Source organism: Camelina sativa, chromosome 12 (genome assembly GCF_030686135.1).
Source record: "Camelina sativa cultivar CO46 ecotype springtype chromosome 12, ASM3068613v1".
NCBI lineage: Eukaryota > Viridiplantae > Streptophyta > Magnoliopsida > Brassicales > Brassicaceae > Camelina > Camelina sativa.
The window spans coordinates 5,273,808-5,296,586 of NC_141891.1; the positions used below are offsets into that span (position 1 = coordinate 5,273,808).

Below are 22,779 nucleotides of genomic sequence, written 5' to 3' on the forward strand. Positions count from 1 at the left end.
AACAGAGACTCTGATTCTCGTTTTCTAGTTAGAAAATAGAAAGTTTCGTCGTTTTTAGTAGGTTAAAACAATAGAATGCTTAAAACATCGTGCCGTCTTTTTAGGCCCATTAATATCATCAGAGAGAGGCCCATTAACTCTCTTCTTCCTCACTCTCCCGCCGGCGTCAGCTAATAGTACTGTTTTGCGGAGAAGAACTCTCGAGAACTGCCACGTCGCAGTGATCGGACTACGACAGCTTCTTCACTCTTCTTAATTCTTCTTCTTCTCTCGCTTTTTGATTTCTCTGTTATTTTAATATTAATCGCCAAAAGTCTTATCTTTGATTTTCCCGGGGGAAAAGATGGGTGAAGAAGCTCGAGCTTTAGATATGGCAACAAGCGAAGAGAACACGACGACGACACGAAACCATACTGTTCATGACTTGATGATGGTTGATTTGTACCCACTAAGCAGCTACTACTTTGGTTCGCGAGACGCTCTTCGCGTCAAGGACGAGATTATCTCTGATCGAGTCATCAGATTGAAATCAAAGTACTTTACAGTTTTCTTTTTCCGTTTCGTGTGATTTTGATGATCTAGGTTTATATTGTTGTGTTAATCTGTAGCTGAAATTGACTTCCTTTTGTTTTCTTTTGAAGTTATGCTGCTCATGGATTGAGGACTTGCGTTGAAGCTGTTCTTCTGGTAAAATTTACAGTTGATTGCATAATTAGGGATTTTAAAAAGTTTACTTAAAAAAATTTGGTTTGAAAGGATTAACTAATAGCTATCGTTGTGACGGGACAAACAAATCAGGTTGAGTTGTTTAAGCATCCTCATGTTTTGCTTCTTCAGTATAGAAACTCCATCTTCAAGCTTCCTGGTGGTCGTTTAAGACCTGGAGAATCAGGTTTACTTTTACTGTTTTCTTCTCTCTATGCATAGATTACTCTGTATTCAATTCTCAGGTTTCTCCTCAAACCTACTAGATATTCAAGGTCTGAAACGGAAACTAGGATCAAAGCTTTCTATTAATGAAAACGTCCTTGTTCCGGGTTTGGGGGTAAGTGTTTTGTTCTGAATGATTGTTTCCGGGATTAAGTATTGTCTGTCTAATGTTACAAGATTGTTGTAGGTAGGAGAATGCATTGGAATGTGGTGGAGACCCAACTTTGAGACATTGATGTATCCTTTCTTGCCACCCAATGTGAAACATCCAAAGGTTAGTTAGTTCCATGGACCATGGTAATAAAATTTGAGACTTTTTGAAGATTTGTGCATATATATACTTAAAGCTCTGCGCAATCCGATCCTCATCTTTTGTTCAGGAATGCTCAAAGCTTTTTCTTGTTAGATTACCGGTACATCAACAGTTTGTCGTCCCAAAAAACTTCAAACTCCTTGCTGTTCCGTTGTGCCAACTTCATGAAAATGAAAAGGTATGTAGCATCTGACTTGCGTTTCCTTAACCTCATTGTAAACTTTAAAGCGGTGTTCTCTTGCAGTGTATTTAATTTCGTGTTATGATACTACATTTCATGCATTGCAGACTTATGGGCCGATCATATCGCAAATTCCCAAGCTACTTTCGAAATTCTCATACAACATGATGGAGATATGAACAAACCTCGTGATCATTGCCTCTAGTAGTAGCTCTTCCCTCGAGATAACATCATATGTTTGGTGAAATCCTTTGTACTGAGCCTATGTGGCTATATGAATGTCTATACTAGGTGGTTCATAAGAGTTTGTACCATGTGATATGTATATAGACAATGTTAAATAACAGCTTGTTCTTGTTGGTTAGTGTGTAAACACGAAGGTATAGATGAAAGTGGTGTTAGATTATTTTATACGAAACAATTTTTTTCTTTTCGTGTGATTTGTTTGAAATTGTAACTGAACTTTTATACATGTGTAAACATATTTTGTAATTTCTTGTTGAAGAAAAAGCTTATTATATTAAAAATGAAACTGAAAAAATATCAAACGCTGCTTATTATAGTAGTGGATCAGTGCCAAAATTGCCAATGATTTGCATTTTGTTGTAGTGGGGAGATCAGTTTGGGAGTGCTCTCTCTTGCTCCAAGTCAAAACCGAAGCTAAAGAAGTACACGAAAGAAGAATAGCTAATTAATAAACCGGTATGTTTCCGGTTAAAATGTGGATTTAAACATTTTCGGTCAAAGAAAACCGGGGAAAACAAGTGTAAAATGGGAAAGTCGTTTAGTCAACGTCGTGAGCATGTGCTTGACTAAAGTGTTTTTATTAATGGCTGCTTTGCTGAAAAGTAGATGATTATTGTGTCAATTTACTTATACTCAGTCGAGAAAGAAAACAAAATAAAAAAAAATAAAAAAACAAAAAGGAAGAAGAAGGCGAAGAAGGAAGAAGACGATGAAGAAAGGTGGATATAGCAATAACCTCAAGCTCGCAATCCCTGTAGCTGGCGAGGAATCCATTACTAAATTCCTGTATAATTCAATCTCTTTCTCCATGGATCTATCTAATGAATAGATTTAGATGTATTTTGTTGTGTGCGGAAATGTCTCTGGTTTTTGTGTTAGTGGAGGGAACTTAGGGATTTGTGTGTGTTGTCTCTTGTAGGACGCAGAGCGGTACGTTTAAGGACGGAGATCTGCGTGTTAACAAAGATGGAGTTCGAATCATCTCTCAATTGGAGCCTGAAGTCGTAAGTCTCCCTCTCTCTCTTTCTGGTTACTGGTTTTACTGAATTTCGAATTATGTTAGTTTTGGTTACTGTGAATGGAGATTTTCCTGAGTATTAGGTTAGGTGGAAGGAATGCATGAAATGTAATGTGGTTTGTAGATCTGATCATTATTAGAAACTTTTTAAAGATCATTAGTGTAGTTTTGGATAGGGAGGACTCAGGGATTTACACAGTTTAAGCTCATGTCTTCATGATTACTTTTGTAATGTGTTTGGTTGCAACTGTGTCTCAGCTGTCTCCAATTAAGCCAGCTGATGATCAGCTGAGCTTGTCGGATTTGGATATGGTTAAATTCATTGGCAAAGGAAGCAGTGGTGTTGTTCAGTTGGTTCAACACAAATGGACTGGCCAATTTTTCGCCTTGAAGGTACACTCTTTCGTTAACCATCTTCAGATTTTATGTATATGATGAGCTAATTTGCTCTCTCTTTTTGTTCTGTGTTTGGAGAATTTTAAATCTCTTTTGAATCCATTTGAAGTAATGGTCTTTTTTTCAATTGTCTATGCTATTGCTATGTGATCCATGATAACAAATAATTTTTCTTTATCAAAAGCTGTTTTGTTTCTGAAATACTACAAGGTGAAATCATTGTTTACAAACCACTACATTTGTGAAGATTTTGTTTTGTGATGTTTTCCTTTCATTTCGTGTTTATCACTGTCTATGGATGGGAAGCTGTTTCTCTATTTTCAACTGAATCTTATTTCTTATTGTTCTCTTTCTTCTTGCATGACCCCTGTTCGATGTAATTAGGTCATTCAACTAAATATCGATGAAGCAATCCGCAAGGCTATTGCACAGGAGTTGAAAATAAATCAATCGTCACAATGTCCATATCTTGTTAACTCGTACCAATCATTTTACGATAATGGCGCTATCTCACTAATTTTGGAGTACATGGACGGAGGATCTCTAGCAGACTTTCTCAAATCAGTTAAAGCCATCCCTGAGTCCTATCTTTCTGCCATCTTTAGACAAGTAAGCACTAAGCAAAGCAACACAGACAATAATGGAAACCATACCTTCTTGAATCGGTTGATTGATGTGATTTTCTGAATCTGTTGATATAGGTGCTCCAAGGACTGATCTATCTTCATCATGATAGGCATATCATCCACCGTGACTTGAAACCGTCAAATCTGTTGATCAACCACAGAGGAGAAGTCAAAATTACTGACTTTGGTGTGAGTACCGTTATGACAAACACAGCAGGTTTAGCAAACACATTTGTGGGGACTTACAACTATATGTCTGTAAGTATTTTTTTGTCTGTTGAGCATTGACTAGTTTGAAACCCTTTTCAGCGTTTAAAAATTGAGATTCTCAATTTTTCCTTTTTGCAGCCAGAGAGAATTGTTGGAAACAAATACGGTAATAAAAGTGATATATGGAGCTTGGGTTTGGTAGTGCTCGAGTGTGCAACAGGAAAGTTCCCTTATGCACCTCCGAATCAAGAGGAAACATGGACCAGTGTTTTCGAGTTGATGGAAGCCATTGTTGACCAACCCCCACCCGCTCTTCCTTCAGGAAGTTTCTCCCCTGAGTTATCTTCATTCATCTCCACATGGTAATTTCTCAAAAACAAAAACAGCAGCTCTTTTACGGGGATTACATACTAACTTTATATTCTACACTCTACTCTCTTTCAGTTTGCAGAAGGATCCGAACAGTCGAAGCTCTGCTAAGGAACTAATGGTTTGTTTTTTTTCTTACAAAATCTCTTTCGCATCTTTTCATCAATTCAAATGTCTCTGGATCAAAAGTGAACTATGGTTTTTTATCCATTCAAGTGTTAATCATCCTCTGGATCATAAAATTTCAGGAACATCCTTTCTTAAACAAATATGACTACTCGGGGATCAATCTCGCGTCCTACTTCACAGATGCAGGATCACCTCTTGCAACACTTGGGAATCTGTCCGGTACGTTCTCCGTTTAAACTACAGGGAGACATTATCATAGTATCACCCATCTGGTTCCTGTTATCATCTGAAATTTCTTGTGTTAACTTCCAATGAAAAAAATGCTCTTGTCACATATATATTAGATATATATTTATATGATGTATTTTAAAATTCTAGATATATAAGCAAATGAGAGTCTTTTATTGAAATTATTTTGCACTTTGGAATTCATATTTTGTAATACTTTAGATTGGAATCTTTATGGGAAAATAGAAGAATAATCTGTATTCTAATGTTCCAAAAATTTGACCTTCATTCTCTTTTCTTCTCGTCTCTTTAGAAAAGCTTTCATTTATCAATTGTACAAATCATTGGTGAGATGATATAAAAATGTGAGAACTGGTATTCACTATTCAGATTGCACTCAGATAACATTCCTCCAATATACTTAAATGTGAGTGGATTTATTTGGTGTATCTGCCGCCAACCAATAAACTGTTTTGTTTAAAATAAAGTACAATATACATGTTTACTCAATAATATAAAGAAGAAGAATTAGAAAAATCAATTTGCTGGAGACGGCGTCGGACGTGGGTACGAGACCTTTTAGAAGCACACGAGTAGTAGTGCTTAGCCATGTCATTGCTAACATAACCCACTGGTTCACATAAAAACTCACAAAAATCAAATTCTTATTTTTAAAAATTTTGCACACGTCTTCCAAAACCACCTTTTTGATACTTAGATTGTCGAAGAAGCTTCAATTCCAAGGTTTGTGTACAAATTAAGCTAACTTCTCCCTCTCTTAACGATTATGAATCGGCGTTACGATAAGCCGCCGCCATTGTCAGTTACCTCCAAGGGTAAGAAGAAGCATTTCGTCAACCACACAGCTCCCAACACTCCTGGCCATTACGAGAAACCTCAAACCAGTCCGACGTTGTCAACGACTCGATCGCACGAACCGATCACCGATTCCGATGATAAGCTAAGTTACGAGATCTTCTCGATTCTCGAAAGCAAGTTTCTGTTCGGATACGAAGACCCAAGGCTACTATGGATACCTCGTAGTCCATTACGACCCGGTGATTCCGAGGCAGGTCCTTCTCCTAGATCTCCGTTGACTCCCAACGGCGTCGTTCTCCCTGGAACACCGTCTTCGTCGTTCAGAAGTCCGAGAGGAAGAATCTGCGTGTTGAGCATCGACGGTGGCGGTATGAGAGGTCTTTTGGCGGGAAAATCCCTAATCTATTTGGAACAAATGCTCAAAGAGAAATCCGGCGATCCAAACGCTAGAATCGCCGATTACTTCGACGTCGCCGCCGGATCAGGAGTCGGCGGAGTATTCTCGGCGATGATGTTCGCGACGAGAGACGGTAACCGCCCTATTTTCAAAGCGGAGGATACTTGGAAGTTCCTCGTAGACAACGCCGAAGGTTTCTACAGATCAGGCGGCGGAAGCGGAGGAGGAGGAGGAGCGGGAGCGGCGATTAAACGGGTCATGAGATCCGGATCCGGATCCGGTTCGTCTTCGGTAACCGCCGCAACGGCGAAGCTAGAAAAAGCCATGAAAGCATCGTTCGCTGATCTAACGCTTAAAGACACACTCAAACCAATCCTCATCTCTTGCTACGATCTATCGAGCACGGCGCCGTTTCTATTCTCACGCGCCGACGCGCTCGAGAGCGACAGTTTCGATTTCCGTCTCCGAGATATCTGCCGTGCCACGTGGGCGGAGCCGGGGACGTTTGATCCGGTTCGCACGTGTTCTGTCGACGGGAAAACACGGTGCGTTGCGGTTGGTGGTGGTTTAGCGATGAGTAATCCGACGGCGGCGGCGATAACGCACGTGTTTCATAACAAACAGGAGTTCCCGGCGGTGAAAGGAGTGGAGGATTTGTTGGTGTTGTCGCTTGGGACTGGTCAGCTTTTTGAAGTGAATTATGATTATGAGCAGGTTAAGAATTGGCGGGTTAAAGAATGGGCTCGGCCCATGGCGAGGATCTCTGGTGATGGATCTGCTGAGTTTGTTGATCAGGCTGTTGCTATGGGCTTTGGGCCTTACCGAAGTAGTAATTACGTTCGCATTCAGGTTTGGCTTTTTTTTTTTTTTTTGTGTGTGTGTGTGGTTTTGGTATTTGCATTATGGATGAAAAAATCATTAGAGAAATATATTGTGGTGCAGCAGGCGAACGGATCGAGATTAGGAGCTTGTGGACCGAACGTGGATACGGATCCAAGGGCGGAGAATGTGAAGAAGCTGACGGAGATCGCTGATGAGATGTTGAAGCAGAACAATGTGGAATCGGTTTTGTTCGGAAGCAAAAGGATAGGAGAAATGAGCAATTCAGAGAAACTAGAGTGGTTCGCGAGTGAGCTTGTCATTGAGCAGCAGCGACGAAGTGTTAGAGCGTCTCCAACCGTAACGTTAAAGCAAGCTGTGTCTAAAACCAACCGTAATGCTATTAACGCAACTCTCACTCTCATATCTAAAGAAAGATGAAAACATTTTTTAAAGAAATGTTTCATTGTTTCATTTGTCCTTTTATTGGTCCTTTTTCATTTATTTATTTTTCCTTCTACGTTGAGATTTATTACATACATAAGGGAGAAATAGAGTGAAATTCAAATATACAAGTCATTATTTTAGTTTAGTTTATATATTTCGTAATGTTCTTTTGAATTTGATTCGATTTTGATATAAACTCCAAATTTCCTTGTTCGAGGTCAGTAAAATTTGGTGATTTGTAAATAAATACTATTTGTGATTGACAAACATGTTAACATATACTGTTTTCTTGCACTAAAAGCTGAAATTTTTATTAAGGAACATAAAATGTGTATGTACAGAGGCAATAATAACGGTTCTGAGGTTATAAAAAAGCTACAAAATGCCAAAGGATTAAAATAGACGAAGAAGAGAAAGAAGACCTGCCAACTTAACTATATATCACTACACAACATTACTATCACTCGTTTTCCTCAAACTACCGGACCTATCTTAACAGCCGGAGCCAAAATCCAACACCCAGTTACCAATAAACTAAAACAGTTTAACCACCCCGCTTAGTTCGAACTATAAGAAAAGACAAAGAAAGAACCCTAAAGATGATGATGATGAAGAAGAAGAAAAAGAATCAGAATCTATATTGCCTAGTTTGCTATGTAGCCAACCCGAATAACCGATTCTGGTGACTTGGGTTATTCTTTCAGGGGACCAAAAACTTTTTTACCCTTTTGCCTTTTTATCTTTCTTCATCGCTAATGGTATAACAAACGAGACTATACAGAAATAAAAGAGAGGGAGCTTATACCATCATGTTTAAGTCTGAAAGATCATCCATGGGTATTTGAAGTCCAAGGAGATCATCAGTATCTGGTAATGCATCGTCATCGATGTTCAACCATGAGCTTAGATCTCCAGCTTGTGTATCAAAATCATCTGGACCACCTAAACCGTCTGGTATCTGCAGGTGAGATAGGTCAAGAGGCTCTGACTCATCCAGTGTCTCCAAGTTACTATACCCGCTGTTGTTGCTGTTAGTTGGTTTGGGCAATGATGTTCTGGTTTGCTCCACGATACTGACAGAAGAAGAAAATATCGCTGTTGTTTTCTGCCTCGGTTTTGTTTTTGATTTCCGTTCACCCTTGGCATTTACAAGTGCAGGCCGACCGATCTTGTTAGTTCCCCCGCCTCTTGACGAAGAAGCCTGTCCTTTTCCATCTCTGTCCCTCTCACTTCTCTTTCCTTTCGTACTGCTTGAAAGTGGTGCCCCACCCACATCATCAAGCAGCAATTCCCTCTTCTTCATTCTATTTGACCACATAGTTTCATCTTTGCCTTCCCATAAGGCATTTTCAGAAGAATTGGCATGATTCTCCGTGCTCTGCGTCATTGGCAATACCAGTGATGAGCTTGGTTGCGATCCCATGGGTGCTGCGAGAGAAAAAAGAGAGGTTCAAATTAACAGAGAGTTTGTGGATTCGAAAACATAGTTCACTGTTTCTGTAAGGCAAAAACGATATCATACTCGTAGCTGATAGAATATCTTCCTTGTCCGTGGAATTATCTTCAATTTGTGTCAACCCGGCAATGATGATATTCTTAAATGTGGACTCACTAAAGCAACTTTTGCCTGTCTCTTCGAATTGACGACATCTTTCAAGCGTCCTTTTCACAAAAGCAAATGCGGCCTGCTTTGATATCTTGTTAGCCGAACTCTTTACACTTGCGGAGTGATGACGCCGACTAGCCTGTAAAATTTAACCCGTATATAATAATCAGAACATGAACTTGGAATAAATCAGAAAAGCGAACCGGAAAAAGGAGCGACAGGGAAACAATGTGAATCTCTTTAGGAAAAAAAGCAATTTACCTTGCTCTTTTCATATGCCATTTCAATGAGTTTTTCATAACCGAGCCACTCAAACTCCCTATGTAAGAGAAAAATATCAGAACAAAACCGTCAGATCACAGTGATGATCGTTAAAGGCGAGCAAGAAAAGCGGAAGAAAGACAAGTTCATACTTCTCCTGAAGTTCTTTCATTTCTAGGGCAGGCTTTAGTAGCCGATTCAACATCTCTTTCCTCTTAGAACCCTTAAATTTTAAGATAGAATAAATCACAAAGTTAGCTATCTTGAGAACCCAGTTGTAGTTTTTTCCTTAACAAGTAAAACATGAAAAATGGCCAAGATAAATCAGAAGCGACAAAAAATCATAATTTGCCAGGTCATATTGTTTAAAGAAAGAAGATAAGAGCAAGGGAGAGAACATACCACCTCACAGATAGCCACTTCTAACGTTTTGATGTCATCAACAATTCCTTCATCCTCCACGTTTGAAATACTAGGCTGCATGAAAATACACAACAACACATCAATCCGCTAGGAACTATAGCAATCCGATTCCAAATCCAATATCATCAGAAAGCAGCATTTCCTGAAGTAACAGAATTCGTGGAGAATATACCATAGGATCCAAGCAAATTCCAATAGATTGAGCTTCCATATAAATTTTCTCATCTATCCCCAAATTTTCATATTGAATGTCTGAGAAGTCCATGGAAAAATGATCTGAAAATCTTCCATTCACATGGTTGCTTGAGCTATTAACACCCTTGAGCGGGATAACAGACACATCATCTTCTAGCTCGTCAAATTCCAGTCTATCACTCCTATAACCATTGAACTCCACCATATGATTCAAAACACTGAATTCTGACTCAACATCGGCTCCAAATCCATCAAATTGTAAATCTTCATTCACACTGGTTGAGTCCTCTGAAATTAGAGCTGATAGCAATCTATGATAAAGGGGGGCTGCTTTAGAATCCACGTTGCTAGATGCAAGTTCCTCTGGAAATATTTCACGATTATCAAACTCTGAAGATGTCCCACCAGGTGTGGTACCCATGGGGGAGAGTTCGCCCTGAGAGAGAAAATGGTTATGACATTTATCTATCTGTAATTGTCTTTACAAAACTGTGGGAAAACATCTCATAAAGAGCATACACGTCTGGAAAAACAAAAAAAAAATTCTCTGAATCATCAGATCACGTAACACTACAACTCTATACACATTTTCTACCAAATTTCATATTTTTTAGTTTTTTCCCTTCCCCACTGAGACTAAATACCTTGGGACCAATGAAACTAATATATATAATGAAATTCTTGCTAGTCTTACGTAAACTAGAAATCTGCAACACAGCAATCCCTGCAGCACATTTAACTCCCACCCCAGTAGACTCCTATGCAGGACGTAGAGCGCAAGTAGTATACAACATTCAAGCAGTATACATAGAGACACATACAAAGGATCTGTCACATTCTCTAAATATAAGATCTGAAGGGTATAACTGTCTTATGAAATGCAAAAAAACTACCTGCTGTTTCACGAAATTGATATGTGCATCAGATATAAAGCAAAAGTAGCGCTCCATTTGCTTCCAGAACGAGCTTGGAAAATTCTGAGCTGCATTAAAGAACCAAACCAATTATTCTTGATAAAACAATTCTGCAAAACAAAAACATATAGAGAGAATTATGAACACTTACCAAAGTTTATAGCCGAGTTAACAGCAGCTAGTAGCTCTTCATGCCCATCATCTGGAACAATTAAAAAACCATAAACAAAAGAAGGGGGGAGTAATCGATCCTGCCAAAGAACAATTCTGATCAGTTGAACTTATTTTACCAAGAAAATCTAGTGTTGTAGCATTTGTCGCTGTATTTTTCTGACGTTTGTATGCCTTGCGGTCAGAGAGTTTCCTAGTGGGTGGACGACCTGCCCTGCTGCAGAGACCATATGAAAAAATTAGGAAATAAGCCTCATGAAACCCAAACACTTCTCAAATACCAGAAACAGGATATTTTACCTTTCATTCTTGTCAGAACTATTTCTTGAGCTGCGAAGTTGTTTTGCTGTTCCATGTTTCATCACTCCCATTGGGTTGACAGACCTTGTTGAAGCAAAGCCACGGCCTGTCCTTCCTTGTCTCCTCACACCATCCCCAAGCTCTTCTCCAGAGACAAGCTTGTTTTTTCTCGATTGTAAACCAGGGATGGAGACTTTAGGAACATTCTGAGAAGTTTTCCCATTGACCTCATCAGATTGTTTTCCCTTGTCTTTAGATTTGATCTCAGGGGGGCTAAATTCTTCACTTCCTGATAAAGCTGTTGTAGACAAGCTATTTTCACCTTTTAGTTTCATTTGTGGAGAAGCTGCAGGCGAGCGCCTATAAAATCCAAAACTTGTTTCACTACCACCAACATCTGACATGTTATCTGATGAAGGAATGTCATCATTGCTTGAAACAATGGGGACCAAGTTCGTTCTCCTTGCAACTCGGGATATCTTTTGTGGTCTTTGACTGGCCCATTGAGTGACAGGTGGTGATGAAGACCGATTTGATGTCATGCGCTTGCGACTGGGAACCCCAGACAACAATGGAGGTTTGTTTGTACATCCAGAAATATCCCAATCACTTGGAGAGGGAGTGTTATGGACAACCGGAGAAAGTTTCGGCGGCAGCCCTGATCCCGATCTTGGACCACGAACTGAAGCACTTATTTTTGGGTTTGAAGTCGGACTTGAAGAATTGGATTCATCATGAATATTGGACCTGAAAAGACCCAGCAGAGAGTAACAAGATTATAAAGAACTATCAGGCAGAATAGAAGCTAAAAAATATTGACAAATGCGATCAGAAGAAAAATTGACAGGCGTGGTTAAGATTGTAAGTTTGTTAACACATACTTGTTGACTGCCCTGAGATTCACCCTTTCCTTATCTAAACCAGCAGCTCGTTCTCTCTTCTCATTATACAATGAATTGTGATCGGAATCCCTGGAGAGCAAGGAACGCGCTGCCAAGCCTGTCTGCTGAGAGAGGTTATCAGATCTCCCATATGGAACAGCACCATTCATTGCCCCATGCCTGCACAAGTAATTAAAACAGGAAACATTTACCAATTGAATGACCATCAAAGACTGCTCAATCAGACAGGAACTAAACAGATTTTCGGCAGATTGCTCAAACAAACAGGAACTAAACAGATTTTCAGCAGATTCTCAGCCACCAATCGCAATTCCATAAACCAAGCGAATGGATTAATGCAATCGCTTTGGTTTACAAAAGCACCATAAAACAAAACTGTGGTAATAGACAGAAGACACTGTTGTGCATCTCCAACATACAGAAGTTCTTAAGAGCGTAAAGGCTCTTCTATCTAATGTTACCAGAACCAATCTAATCCTTTTACATAGGAAACAAATAGCAATATATTTAATTATGCGAGATCCCATTTGTGAATATTTTCCTAATCAACTCCAGAAAATGGATCTAATAACTGACTGAACCAAAAAAAAATTATGATCAAATACAGTAGGCCACACCTTAACATGTTTGAGTCACCATTCAATCTCGATCGGGCATCACCAGCTGATTTTGGTATGCCCTGTTTCAAGTCCCTGTAACCATCAACAGCTTTATTTGAAGCCAAACTAGAAGGACCATCTGTTTTGATGCCAGATCGTTTTTTCTTCATTTTCGTCTTTTCCCAACCATCAATACCAATTGAAGATCGATCTTCACCCTGAACTGCATTGTGATTTGCCAGCCTCATTGCGTCTTTCTCCCTGTCTACAGCAGCTGATTGTCGAACAATAGCGTTACTTCGAACATCCATCTGAATCACACAATAGCAACATTAAAACATTTGAATTCACACTTATCAATTAGTAACAAATTATAAATAACTAATAGCTACCAGATGATTTCAGAATTTCGAACCGAAATCAAAACAACGCCCTGTGTATCGGAAGGTTTTATACGGTCAGAACAAAATCAACATATAAGAAAAGAAAACGCGATGGAGAAATTATGTAGATCTAACAAGAGTAATGCTATGTTCTCTATACTGGCTTGAAGATAACATTCACATGCATTAGATTTTGGAAACACAATTATCATTTTTTGTTTTAAAGGCAAGGGAAACACAATTATCTTAAATGAAGAATTTTCTATCTAAGATTTGCACTACTACCATTTCTAGCATTTTCTAGGATAACATGCCAAAATTATCACCAAACAACATATACACCTATAGAAGACTACATCATGATACAAAAGGTCTGTTCAGCAAAAATATGAATCTATATTTTGGTGAAAACAACTCCATACGGATAATACACTAAAGTATGCTGTTGTCAAACAAAAATCAGGAATTACCATGGAAGTACGTGTCCGCTTATTCAATGCACCACTTTTAGGTCGTTCTTCCAGCTTCTGCTGGTCAAGCTCAAAACAACCAGGCAGAGTCTGACCTTGAATTCCCATTTTGCCCATACCTGGCCCTAAAGCCAAGCGATCACCAGAGCGGTCATTAGAAAAACCTTCTGGTCGAGACCTTTTCTTTGTAGGTACACTCGGAAAAAACTTGTTAAATACAGAAGAAGCTTCATTGAAAATTTTCACACGCTCCCTGCGACAATAAAAATTCAATTAAGTAAATAGAACCCCGAAGACGATTTATTGACTTATCGTAATAAACTACCTCGCCTTCACGTTGTTTTCGCGCAGACCAGCCTTTAGTCTCTTTATCTCTTCTGGTATAGGAGATGGAATTAACTTCCCTTTCAGCATTGTGCTTGGAGACTCATCTCCTTGAATCCCAAGAGCAATATTCACATGACGCTTAAAGTCACCTTGACGAATAGACTTGTGATCTGCGGCAACCACCTTAGGATCAAAACGCAAACACTGAAAAAAATTTGTTACATCGGTTTGTGCTATTGGTGAAGTGCTCCTCAACATGCTCGGGTGAGAAGATGAGACAGGATGTTCCATCGTCTCGCGAAAGCTACTAGATCTTTCCATTTGTGAAGCTAAACTGGACCTGTATAAAGTCCTATCTGGCCCACCAGAAGAATAATCAAACTTCCCAGGTGCTGACATTCCCTTAGCTTTCGTAAGTCCACTGTTTTAATTATAAACAATATACACACAGTGGTACATGACAAGCTTGAAGAGTTGCAGCACATAAATGCTTAATCCTCAGCTGTCGAATTGTTTTACCTGCAAAGTGACAATTGGAATCAAAACCTTAGCGACAAGCCCCCGGAAGAATTTATCACGAGAATGAAATTGCGAGACAAACTAATTAAAAAAATAATAGTAAGCAGAGACTGAAGAGTATACATGAAAACAAGCAAGATAATGAACCATTGCATTTGTACTAACCTAGTCTTTAAAAAGCATTTATATTTTCTCAAATCTATACATTTATAGAAACACAAGAACATATAAATTTGGTTCCGGAGTACTTTGGGTTCTTCACATTATCTTTGCATATTAAATTTGCTTCATAAAGCCAGAAACTTTCGGGATCATGCTCAGAGCGATAACAGCAAATATTACTTCCTTCTACAATGAAGCAACTAACCAACCCAACAGAAGAGCTTAAACCAACAAGGGAACAAAGTGAAACTACCAATTTAGCTAAAGTACAAAAAAAGGGGAGAAGTTCTTAGTTAAGTGGAAATAGAGATGGTATCCAAACAAAATCTAACATGGAACTGTCCTGTCTTTCTCTAACTAAGATCCAGGTGAAATTTGTTGAATTATCTTCCAGTTTCACACCTATTCTTAATCTTAAATCGTCAAAGCACAGTCAAATCACCAATCCAGTCAAATTACCCAATTATCAAATATACAAAGAAGGAAAGATTATTCCTTAAAACGTCATCTTCACAGCTTAGCTGCATTGCATACTCAAATTATGAAACTAAAATGTCTCAAAACTTCAAAGAGATTTACTTTTTCACAAGCAAAAAAAAAAGTAGAAAAATTGAACTGACCCCTTTCTCCTAAAAACTCGTGTCTTCACCACAATCGAACTTCAATTACCACAAAACGCCCAATTAAACTAGAATTAATCAAAATTCAAAGCTCTAACACAAGAAAACCCTAATAGAGAGAACTGAATCAAACCAACAAAAAAAAAAAAAACGAACTTCACGAGACGAAGTCAAGCATCTTTCAATCAAACAAAGGGCAACACACAGAATTAGAATTCTAGAACCCAGATCAAACTTCAAATGATTGAACTCGAGAATCTCAAAAAAAAAAAAAAAAAAAAAAACCTCGTACCTTGAATCCAAAATCGCTTAGCAAAATTACAATTCCCCACCCTTAGTTTACACAACTATCTCACGAAATCAGAGAGTCCTGAGATTGGATCGTTTCAATGAGTACGTGAAAAGCTTGAAATCGAAATTGAAATCTAACGACGTCCCTGTAACAGCCATGGGAGAGGACGGGATCGAGACGAACCGCGCGTTCGTTGCTTGCTGTTTTTGTTGATCGGCAATGGGAAATTGGCTATTGTGAGATTACGTTATTACCCATCGGTTAACACCATAAGAGACCGGTCCCCTACGGATGACAGTAGGGGTAATCTGGTAAATATATAGGAGTCAAGCCGGCTTGAATGTAGCTTAATTGGCTTTTTATGGAAATAATAAGCTGCGACTGTGACGATCATCCGATTGATGAATGATATGATGATTTTTTACTGTTTATTAATTACATTTTATAGTTTTGATAAATCACAAAATTTTGTATATGTATCCCTTATTGAGTTACTTGAAAATTTAGTAAAATATCATCCTTGATTGATGTCTTCTTGATTACATTCTAAATTTCTAACAAATAACCATATGTCTTGATTACATATAAATTAAAACCCATGATTAGGATCTTTAAGATTTATTACAAACTATGGAATCATGACTTCATAATCATTGTCTTATTAGATCAGATACACTTAATTTTTTTTACAATTCTGGTGTATATATATGTATAGGGGTAGGAACTCAATTTCAATCAACTAAACATAATCTTTTGAAAAGATGTTTGTGTTAGTCAATTGAACTTTCTATGCTGAGGGTACTTTCAAATGTTGTGTTGCATAGATATAGTGATTCATAATGAAAACAAAATAGAAAAATTTGATACTACTGCATATGCCATGTCCCATGTGGAAGTAAATAAATGCTTATAACATGGTCCATATGCCTTTCCTCTGTGTATCCTTTACCTTAGCCCACAAATAATGACTAAGGAACATGCTTATCTCTTTAAACGTAGCAACCCCCGAATTTACATTCTCTTATCCTAGACCTTAACATCAATAATTCAAATTCATAGAACAGAAGCTAAAACTATTGAGTTTGAAAGAAGAACACACAATAAACAACAATCGAAACCTCCATGTCCGGCTCTAAAATCATCTATGAAATCTAATAATGTTCTTTTGTGATACATTCAAAGTTGGTTCTACCACCAAATATCATGCAAAATACCAAAATCCTACTCCCAATAAAATAACAAGAACAAATGTATCACCACAGTTTTACGATTTCACCATTTGAGCAAATTCGTCTAAATCTCCTATGATGTGATAAAGATTAAAAACGAGAGGAATAATAAGAGTAAAACAGAGAAGGAAGATCCTCCAATCCCCACTCAAGGATATAAAAAAAGAAACAGATTATGTACGCACGGTACAACAACTTTCATTTAGTCATCGTTGTACTTTTGTCTGAACCTAAGCTTGTAGTTGTAGTGGTTCTCCACTGATTCTTAGGACTAAAGTGAAAATTGTCTTTTGTCTTCCTATTTTGTGAACAACAAAAAAAAATGAAAGAAACAAAGCTTTATAAATCTATAGATGTTGGTTCAAAAAATTCAATTGTTGTATAGAAAAAAATACATGAACTAAAAAAAGATTACACAATGCTAATAAGTAACACAAACAATATCAATATGCCTTCTGTATCCAAATCTCTAAAAATAATTTTTGTTTATTCCTAATTTGGAAAAAAAGAATTTGCAATTAAAAAAAATCAGTTTCCAAAAACAGAGAGAGAGTCTACAGAGTTCTCGTGCCGGCGAGTCCACGATGCAAGAGATTATGAGAAATATGATCCCTAGTGTTAACCGCAGTAGCAGATCGTATATTATTCTCCGGCACCGCCACGTCATCAAAAACCTCAAACTTCAACTCCGGCGACATCTCCTCATTCCTCATCTCACAAATGTTATGCAACACACAACAAGCTCCAAGCACGTACGGCAGATCTTGAAGCTTCACCTCCGTACGTTTCTGCAAACAAGCCCACCTTCCTTTAAGCCTTTGAAACGCCTCCGTCGCGATCCCTTGAATCTCGTTTACGCTCTCGTTAAACGCGTGCTGCGTCCACGTCAGATTCTGTCTAGCGTACGGCACAAGAAGCCAATCCGTCAACGGGAACCCTGAGTTCCCAACGATCCAGCTGTCACGCAGCATCCCACGCGCCGCTCTCTGCCGCGAAAGCGAAGATTTCTCGAGGATCTGATCGTCGGTGAGAGATCCCGGGTTTCCGATACAAACGTCGGTGAAGATCCCGTCGGCGTTGACCACTCCTTGAACCGTGATCGAGTACGACGTCTTCTGGTTCCTCTCTGTGTGTCTCTTGTTGAAATACGCCGCCACGTGTACCTTCGGAGCGATGATCGGGATATGCGTGGTGTAGATTGATCCGACGACGTTTGGTATTTTGTGTACGGATTCGAATTTTGACTTCGTGGAGCTTATCTCTTGATCCGACGGCCATCGGAGGTACTTGGGCATAAGTACGTCGTAGATGGCGCGGCAGACTTCGATGACCAGCTTGTGGCAAGTCGAGATTCCGAGGCCGAAACGCTCCGACACGTGGCGAAGCGGAGCTCCTGTAGCTAAACGCCAAACGCAAACGCCAACGCGTTTTGGAGCTGGGATCGCGTCTCTTAGCATCGTGTTTTTCTTGGTCACCGTCGTGTCTAGCTCCTCGCATATTAGATTAAACGTAGATTTGCTCATCCGGAACTCTCGCCGGAACTCGTCTTCCGGGAAATCAGGCCGGCTCACTCTGTCCCACCAGTCTGTGGTTCGTTCTTTAACCCACAATCTCCTATGACTCGGTCCTGAACCAGAGCCGCTAGCTATATCAGCGGCCGGAACCGGAGCTGCTGAACTTGTTGTGTCCGCTACTACAACCGCAGCGGCTACAACAGCGGTTTTACGTGCGCGTTTAGAACGGGAAGCAGCAGAACCATCGGTTACTTCACCAGCTTGAGGAGAGTAATGACCTTGTAACTGGTTGTAGTAACCGTCCATTGTTTTAACTTGCTTCTTGTGGTTAGCTTCAAGAAGAGACTTGTCTTGATTAGATTCAAAATCCCACTGCTCTTGTTGTTGTTTAGCTTCCTCGTCTAACAAAAGAAGCGTGGCGAGTATATCTCCAAACGCAGCCTTACTACCATTCACAGCGTCGGCTTCGTCGTCGTCGTCTTTTCTTGAACGTTTCTTATTAGTATGGTCGTTGTTGTTGTTATTATTGTTGTTGTTGTTACCAAAACCTTCTAATCCGAAACCAGAAGGAGAAGAGTCCATGTCTTGAAATAGACCAAGGAAATGGGAACACTCGTCTTCTTGTAGGTATGGAAATGGGAAAGCAGAAATTTCCATTAAAAGGGAAGAAAATATTAATTTTCTCAGAGTTTGACGAATTTTTGTTTGAAAAGTGTTTGACTTGTAAAGATTAAGATGTGAAATCAAAAGCTTTTTTTTTTATTAATCAAAGTGTTTGAAGTTTGAAGACAATGATTTTGGGTTTTATGGTTTTGGTTTCAGACGATTTATAAAAGGTTTCTTTGTTTGCGTTTGTGAAAAATACAGAGAGAGAAGCAAGAGAAAAGGACGACGAAGGGAAGCGCGTGAAGGGTGTGAACGCGGTAAGCGGATTGGGTTTGACGGTGACTTGACTTTATTTGTCTGCACATTTTTATTTTTTTAATAATTAAGATAAAGCGTTTACTCGTTACTGTTTCATTGAGATTGCACCGCGTAAAATATTTTGTTTGATAAAAAAAGACAAAAAAAGAAAAACATGTTTAATTCATTAAGCGTTATATCTTACTCCTACTAGATTCGGTATTAGTGCAAGTGCAGACTATAGCTAATACTGTTTTTAGTTATTTCAACTATAAGATTCGGCAAAACAAATCATTAATAAATATATTTCTGAAATTTATTTTATTAGCCTTCTAGATGACAACCGAATTGGTATACTAGTCTGATTATTATTATTATTGGTATCTTATGATTCCTTTATTATTAGTACAAACAGACTTTTTTTTTTTTTTTTTTTTTATGTATCATATGCATGTATGAGTATTGATTGACTATGTCGAGATTCATGAGGAACAAAATAGTTAACATTAAAACCAGCAATGTTTTGAATTTTTAAGCGTTACTGAATATTTTATAAATTTCAACAAACAAAACATGAAGTAGTCAGAATTTGATCAGATTGGATAAATCTATATGTTGTTCTAGCTTACTGTTTTAGTGTACGAAGAGAATTGGTAATGGAGATAAGAGAGAGTACACATTAATTTCATTTATCATGTTTTGGACTTAGAAGTTAGTTATAAATACTATTATTAATTGTTTAGTTTGAATTTTATTTTATGATTTTGTTTATTATAAAGATTTACGCGGTAGGGAGCATGGTTGGTGTGTCTTTGTATGCCTTTGTCTTCTTCAATAGATTGTTCTTTTTTTTTTTTGGGGAAATATTCGTGAAAACTTGCTGTATTATTTTAAATATCAAATCAGGGCTTCTTTTCCCGTCTCTCCTATTTTTGTTACTTTTGAGGGAAAAACACGTTTCTAAAAGGAGGATCTCAGAAGTTTCTTGGAAGTGGTCAGATTGGTCACTTTCATTACACAGCCATAAATATGCGAGAGGGGCTGTAGTAATTTTACGTGTTCTGTTTCCGACTTCTTAGCTAAGCTGTGAAAGAAATGACTTTTCTTCTTTTGGCAACGAAGAAGAGTTTTATAAAAAAAAAAAATATTATCATTCATTCCTCTGTTTTTCTCCAAATTTGTCGAGAGAATCTCTAGCACATTAATGTTTGTCTTCCTCATATTAGTCATAACAACAGATATATTTACTGAAAACTCTATAAACAAAAGCTTCCACATTAATCCATGTTTCAACAGCTTCTTGAAAAGACAATTTTTAAACATCGTAACCAATTATAGGTTATAATCACGTAGAAGCCAATTTGGTTAAAATTATTAGAGTTTTTGAGTTGCGTATAGAGATTTATAACGCGGTGACTTGGGCTGGGAGTGAACCATGATGCCTTTTGTCTCTTCCAATCAGCATGTTGACCGTTGACATACCCACAGTATCAGTTTTGACTATCTTATAATATATGCCACTTTACATTAGTCTACCAAATTTTTAGTCTTCAACGGGCACCTGCCCTTTTTCTAATAAGAAAAGTAAAGTACTAATCTCACTTTTACTTTAGATTTTGGTCTTCGATGATTTAGTAGAAAGTTTCGATTAAGTGAGCTCTTTAAATTTATAAAATAAAATCAAATGTAAATAGACCTATAGATGTTATGAACCAGAGAGACCTAGTTATGAAATCAGAGACTCACTTAGAAAGTAGAGAACAACTTCTTAAAACACAGATAAAAGTCTCATAAAACAATCTTTAATTTAAAACCACAAACAGGGTACCAAAACAAACATAGGGTTTTCAAGATACTCAACTTCTTAAACAGAACATAAGTCTCACAAAACATCCTTAATATAGGACCACAAACATGTTCCAGAACTAGAGCATATAGTTCTCCAGAACTTACCAAGATCTTAGCGCTCTTGTTTAGTTGATAGATAAGCGCGGGACACAGAAGTCAACAAGCAGACCTGTTGGCCCTATGGCCTGAGAGTCGTCACCATTATGTGGCAATGAGAGAGACATGCGAGTCAACGATACTTTGATATATGAAGTCTTCTTCTTGTAGCATATCTTCACGACCGCAACAGTATCTCCCTCGAACTTCTCCACTGCAACTATAATCACATCCCTAAGTCCAACATAACGTGTTTCACCTGACCCAAAGCCATCGTAAATTCCCTACCACACCAACAAAAAAAAAAAGATTGAACAAGATTAGATCAAAACTGTCATTCATCTCTTAAAAATTCTGAAATTTAACTTACAACACTTTACCTCTCCAACACGATCAATCTGCGGACTGAACAAATGCAGTTTAGCTCCCACTGGTTGATGCTCCAACAGCTTGAATCCTTCTTCCAAAGTCTTACCCTCAATCACTTCTCCTTTCACGGGAACGCGAGGGATCTGACAAGCAAATGGGGGAACCTTGGACGTGCATCCCAAATGAGCCCAATGTTCTCTTCTCGGTAGCCCTTTCTTAAACGCAAGTTCAAGGCAGTCCTTGACAGTGAGCTGACAGCGTTGTCGATCCACTTCTCCCTGCCCATGTACCTTCTTGGACCAAACATTTTCAGCCAAGTACCGAAGGATGTTTTCGTCAGTGACCTGACAGCGTTGTTGATCCATTTCTCCTGGCTCGTCTTCCTTCCCAGCGTTATCAATCAAAAACTGAGCTGAGTACTCAGTAAACTCAGTGTCGAGCTTGAGCACAAGACGTGCTGAGCTAATCAGATTCACGGCTACCAAAGCTGCAGACTGAGACGCATCTGCAAGACATCCAAAACAAAGATTAAAATCTCGTAGTCAATTCTTTAAAGAGGATTAGATTGAACAATGTTATAATAAAACGAGAGTAAGTATCAGTTAAAATGAATCACAGTTTCTTTTAACGATGCCAAGAAAAGTAAATTTACTCTTTCAGATTCAAAGATTTGATAATTTTACCGTAATCTTCTATCTCATTATTTGCTTTAACGCAATCCGGATGACATTTGCCAGCCACCCTTTTAAAAGATTGTAACAATCGCTCAGCCATCTTTGTTAACGTACCCCTGGTTTTAAAGTAGAAACAAGCAGAAAAAGACATTCACAAATTCAGCAGAAATCAAAGCAGAAGAGCACATTCATAAAAAAGATGTATATAATAAAGCAAATACCAAAAAAAAAAGACCTAAGTAGCTGATGCATAAACATTTGGTTTTGACATAAAACATAACATTTTTTTTTTAGTTACAGAGCGTCCAACGAGAAACCTAAACTAACGTTGATAGCTTATTTTAACCTAGAGATGGATTCAGCATCATTCGTCTAAGGAAAATGTTAAAAAAAAAACCCTAAAACGTAACTAAAAAGTTCGTTACTGTTCACAGAGAGGTATAAAAACAGAGAGAAAGTTACCGGAGAGTCACAGAGAGACGAGAAATCAGAAGGAGGCCAGTTCGGAAATCGCCGCTCGCTGTAGACAACAAAATCAGAGAATGCTCACTCGCACAACTGTCACTCTCTAAGCCTTCGCGAAACCATTATTTATTTCCCCTCTCAGCTTAGTCCCTAGAAACGACGTCGTCTGAAACTCCTTCACACGACACCGTTCAATAGTGTCTTTTTTTACCTTAACACGGCGCCGTTTTTACATTGCCAATGGTCGGACATCGTGTTTATGCAATTTTAAATCGTTAGTTACGAATTACGATCAATGTTATACATTCATCGTTTCTCGACTTCTCTAGCTATAATCTTTTCTGACTGACTTGCCAAATTATGAGAGGCTCTACAAAAGTATATACAGTAATTTTATGCGTTTAAAATG

The 22,779-nt window shown here is 38.4% G+C and overlaps 6 protein-coding genes across 14 annotated transcripts; 3 read left to right on the forward strand and 3 right to left on the reverse strand.

Annotated features, from left to right (window-relative positions):
- The first annotated feature begins 13 nt into the window (after positions 1-13).
- LOC104730341 (pre-mRNA cleavage factor Im 25 kDa subunit 1) lies at positions 14-1,951 on the forward strand. Its single transcript, XM_010449504.3, has 7 exons — positions 14-534; positions 642-687; positions 799-892; positions 972-1,045; positions 1,118-1,204; positions 1,311-1,421; positions 1,532-1,951. Exons 1-7 carry the CDS (start codon positions 344-346, stop codon positions 1,601-1,603), a joined length of 675 nt encoding a protein of 224 aa, XP_010447806.1. The 5' UTR covers positions 14-343; the 3' UTR covers positions 1,604-1,951.
- Positions 1,952-2,197: 246 nt separating this feature from the next.
- Positions 2,198-4,923, forward strand: LOC104730342 (mitogen-activated protein kinase kinase 2). Its single transcript, XM_010449505.3, has 8 exons — positions 2,198-2,456; positions 2,590-2,674; positions 2,947-3,081; positions 3,469-3,693; positions 3,786-3,968; positions 4,059-4,282; positions 4,365-4,410; positions 4,538-4,923. The coding sequence occupies exons 1-8, from the start codon at positions 2,380-2,382 to the stop codon at positions 4,652-4,654; spliced, it is 1,092 nt and encodes a 363-aa protein (XP_010447807.1). The 5' UTR covers positions 2,198-2,379; the 3' UTR covers positions 4,655-4,923.
- A 93-nt stretch (positions 4,924-5,016) lies between these two features.
- Positions 5,017-7,409, forward strand: LOC147930187 (patatin-like protein 8). 2 transcript variants are annotated; one of them, XM_087479087.1, is made up of 2 exons: positions 5,017-6,711; positions 6,805-7,409. In XM_087479087.1, the coding sequence occupies exons 1-2, from the start codon at positions 5,434-5,436 to the stop codon at positions 7,120-7,122; spliced, it is 1,596 nt and encodes a 531-aa protein (XP_087335213.1). In that variant the 5' UTR covers positions 5,017-5,433; the 3' UTR covers positions 7,123-7,409. The 2 variants fall into 2 exon arrangements, with proteins under 2 accessions (XP_087335213.1, XP_087335214.1); XM_087479088.1 differs by having other exon boundaries at positions 6,808-7,409.
- A 3-nt stretch (positions 7,410-7,412) lies between these two features.
- Positions 7,413-15,687, reverse strand: LOC104733214 (uncharacterized). 8 transcript variants are annotated; one of them, XM_087479078.1, is made up of 15 exons: positions 15,273-15,687; positions 13,678-14,198; positions 13,353-13,605; positions 12,518-12,810; positions 11,880-12,059; positions 10,999-11,745; positions 10,818-10,915; positions 10,679-10,729; positions 10,507-10,595; positions 9,591-10,049; positions 9,398-9,472; positions 9,148-9,218; positions 8,996-9,053; positions 8,651-8,873; positions 7,413-8,556 (listed from the first exon to the last, which is right to left on the reverse strand). In XM_087479078.1, exons 2-15 carry the CDS (start codon positions 14,076-14,078, stop codon positions 7,928-7,930), a joined length of 3,627 nt encoding a protein of 1,208 aa, XP_087335204.1. In that variant the 5' UTR covers positions 14,079-14,198; positions 15,273-15,687; the 3' UTR covers positions 7,413-7,927. The 8 variants fall into 8 exon arrangements, with proteins under 8 accessions (XP_087335204.1, XP_087335205.1, XP_087335212.1 ...); XM_087479079.1 differs by having other exon boundaries at positions 10,818-10,912; positions 15,273-15,561; XM_087479086.1 differs by having other exon boundaries at positions 9,401-9,472; positions 10,679-10,778; positions 10,873-10,912; positions 15,273-15,559.
- A 1,170-nt stretch (positions 15,688-16,857) lies between these two features.
- Positions 16,858-19,103, reverse strand: LOC104730343 (protein ANTAGONIST OF LIKE HETEROCHROMATIN PROTEIN 1). Its single transcript, XM_010449506.3, has one exon. The coding sequence runs from the start codon at positions 18,670-18,672 to the stop codon at positions 17,056-17,058; it is 1,617 nt and encodes a 538-aa protein (XP_010447808.1). The 5' UTR covers positions 18,673-19,103; the 3' UTR covers positions 16,858-17,055.
- Positions 19,104-20,702: 1,599 nt separating this feature from the next.
- LOC104733215 (protein HEAT-INDUCED TAS1 TARGET 4-like) lies at positions 20,703-22,463 on the reverse strand. The gene is made up of 4 exons (XM_010452815.3): positions 22,368-22,463; positions 21,915-22,021; positions 21,243-21,736; positions 20,703-21,146 (listed from the first exon to the last, which is right to left on the reverse strand). The coding sequence occupies exons 2-4, from the start codon at positions 22,003-22,005 to the stop codon at positions 20,892-20,894; spliced, it is 840 nt and encodes a 279-aa protein (XP_010451117.1). The 5' UTR covers positions 22,006-22,021; positions 22,368-22,463; the 3' UTR covers positions 20,703-20,891.
- Between the last annotated feature and the right edge of the window lie 316 nt (positions 22,464-22,779).

Excerpts from the sequence above, each read along its gene's own strand:
- LOC104730341 (XM_010449504.3), top strand. The coding sequence starts at position 344 with ATGGGTGAAGAAGCTCGAGCTTTAGATATGGCAACAAGCGAAGAGAAC. Across the intron at positions 535-641 it reads GTCATCAGATTGAAATCAAA|TTATGCTGCTCATGGATTGA; the intron begins GTACTTTACAGT and ends TTTCTTTTGAAG. Across the intron at positions 688-798 it reads GCGTTGAAGCTGTTCTTCTG|GTTGAGTTGTTTAAGCATCC; the intron begins GTAAAATTTACA and ends CAAACAAATCAG.
- LOC104730342 (XM_010449505.3), top strand. The coding sequence starts at position 2,380 with ATGAAGAAAGGTGGATATAGCAATAACCTCAAGCTCGCAATCCCTGTA. Across the intron at positions 2,675-2,946 it reads CTCAATTGGAGCCTGAAGTC|CTGTCTCCAATTAAGCCAGC; the intron begins GTAAGTCTCCCT and ends ACTGTGTCTCAG. Across the intron at positions 3,969-4,058 it reads GGACTTACAACTATATGTCT|CCAGAGAGAATTGTTGGAAA; the intron begins GTAAGTATTTTT and ends TCCTTTTTGCAG.
- LOC147930187 (XM_087479087.1), top strand. The coding sequence starts at position 5,434 with ATGAATCGGCGTTACGATAAGCCGCCGCCATTGTCAGTTACCTCCAAG. Across the intron at positions 6,712-6,804 it reads GTAATTACGTTCGCATTCAG|CAGGCGAACGGATCGAGATT; the intron begins GTTTGGCTTTTT and ends ATTGTGGTGCAG.
- LOC104733214 (XM_087479078.1), bottom strand. The coding sequence starts at position 14,078 with ATGTCAGCACCTGGGAAGTTTGATTATTCTTCTGGTGGGCCAGATAGG. Across the intron at positions 13,606-13,677 it reads GAAAACAACGTGAAGGCGAG|GGAGCGTGTGAAAATTTTCA; the intron begins GTAGTTTATTAC and ends TTATTGTCGCAG. Across the intron at positions 9,473-9,590 it reads GAATTTGCTTGGATCCTATG|CCTAGTATTTCAAACGTGGA; the intron begins GTATATTCTCCA and ends ATTTTCATGCAG.
- LOC104730343 (XM_010449506.3), bottom strand. The coding sequence starts at position 18,672 with ATGGAAATTTCTGCTTTCCCATTTCCATACCTACAAGAAGACGAGTGT.
- LOC104733215 (XM_010452815.3), bottom strand. The coding sequence starts at position 22,005 with ATGGCTGAGCGATTGTTACAATCTTTTAAAAGGGTGGCTGGCAAATGT. Across the intron at positions 21,737-21,914 it reads TAATGAGATAGAAGATTACG|ATGCGTCTCAGTCTGCAGCT; the intron begins GTAAAATTATCA and ends GATGTCTTGCAG. Across the intron at positions 21,147-21,242 it reads AGATTGATCGTGTTGGAGAG|GGAATTTACGATGGCTTTGG; the intron begins GTAAAGTGTTGT and ends TTGGTGTGGTAG.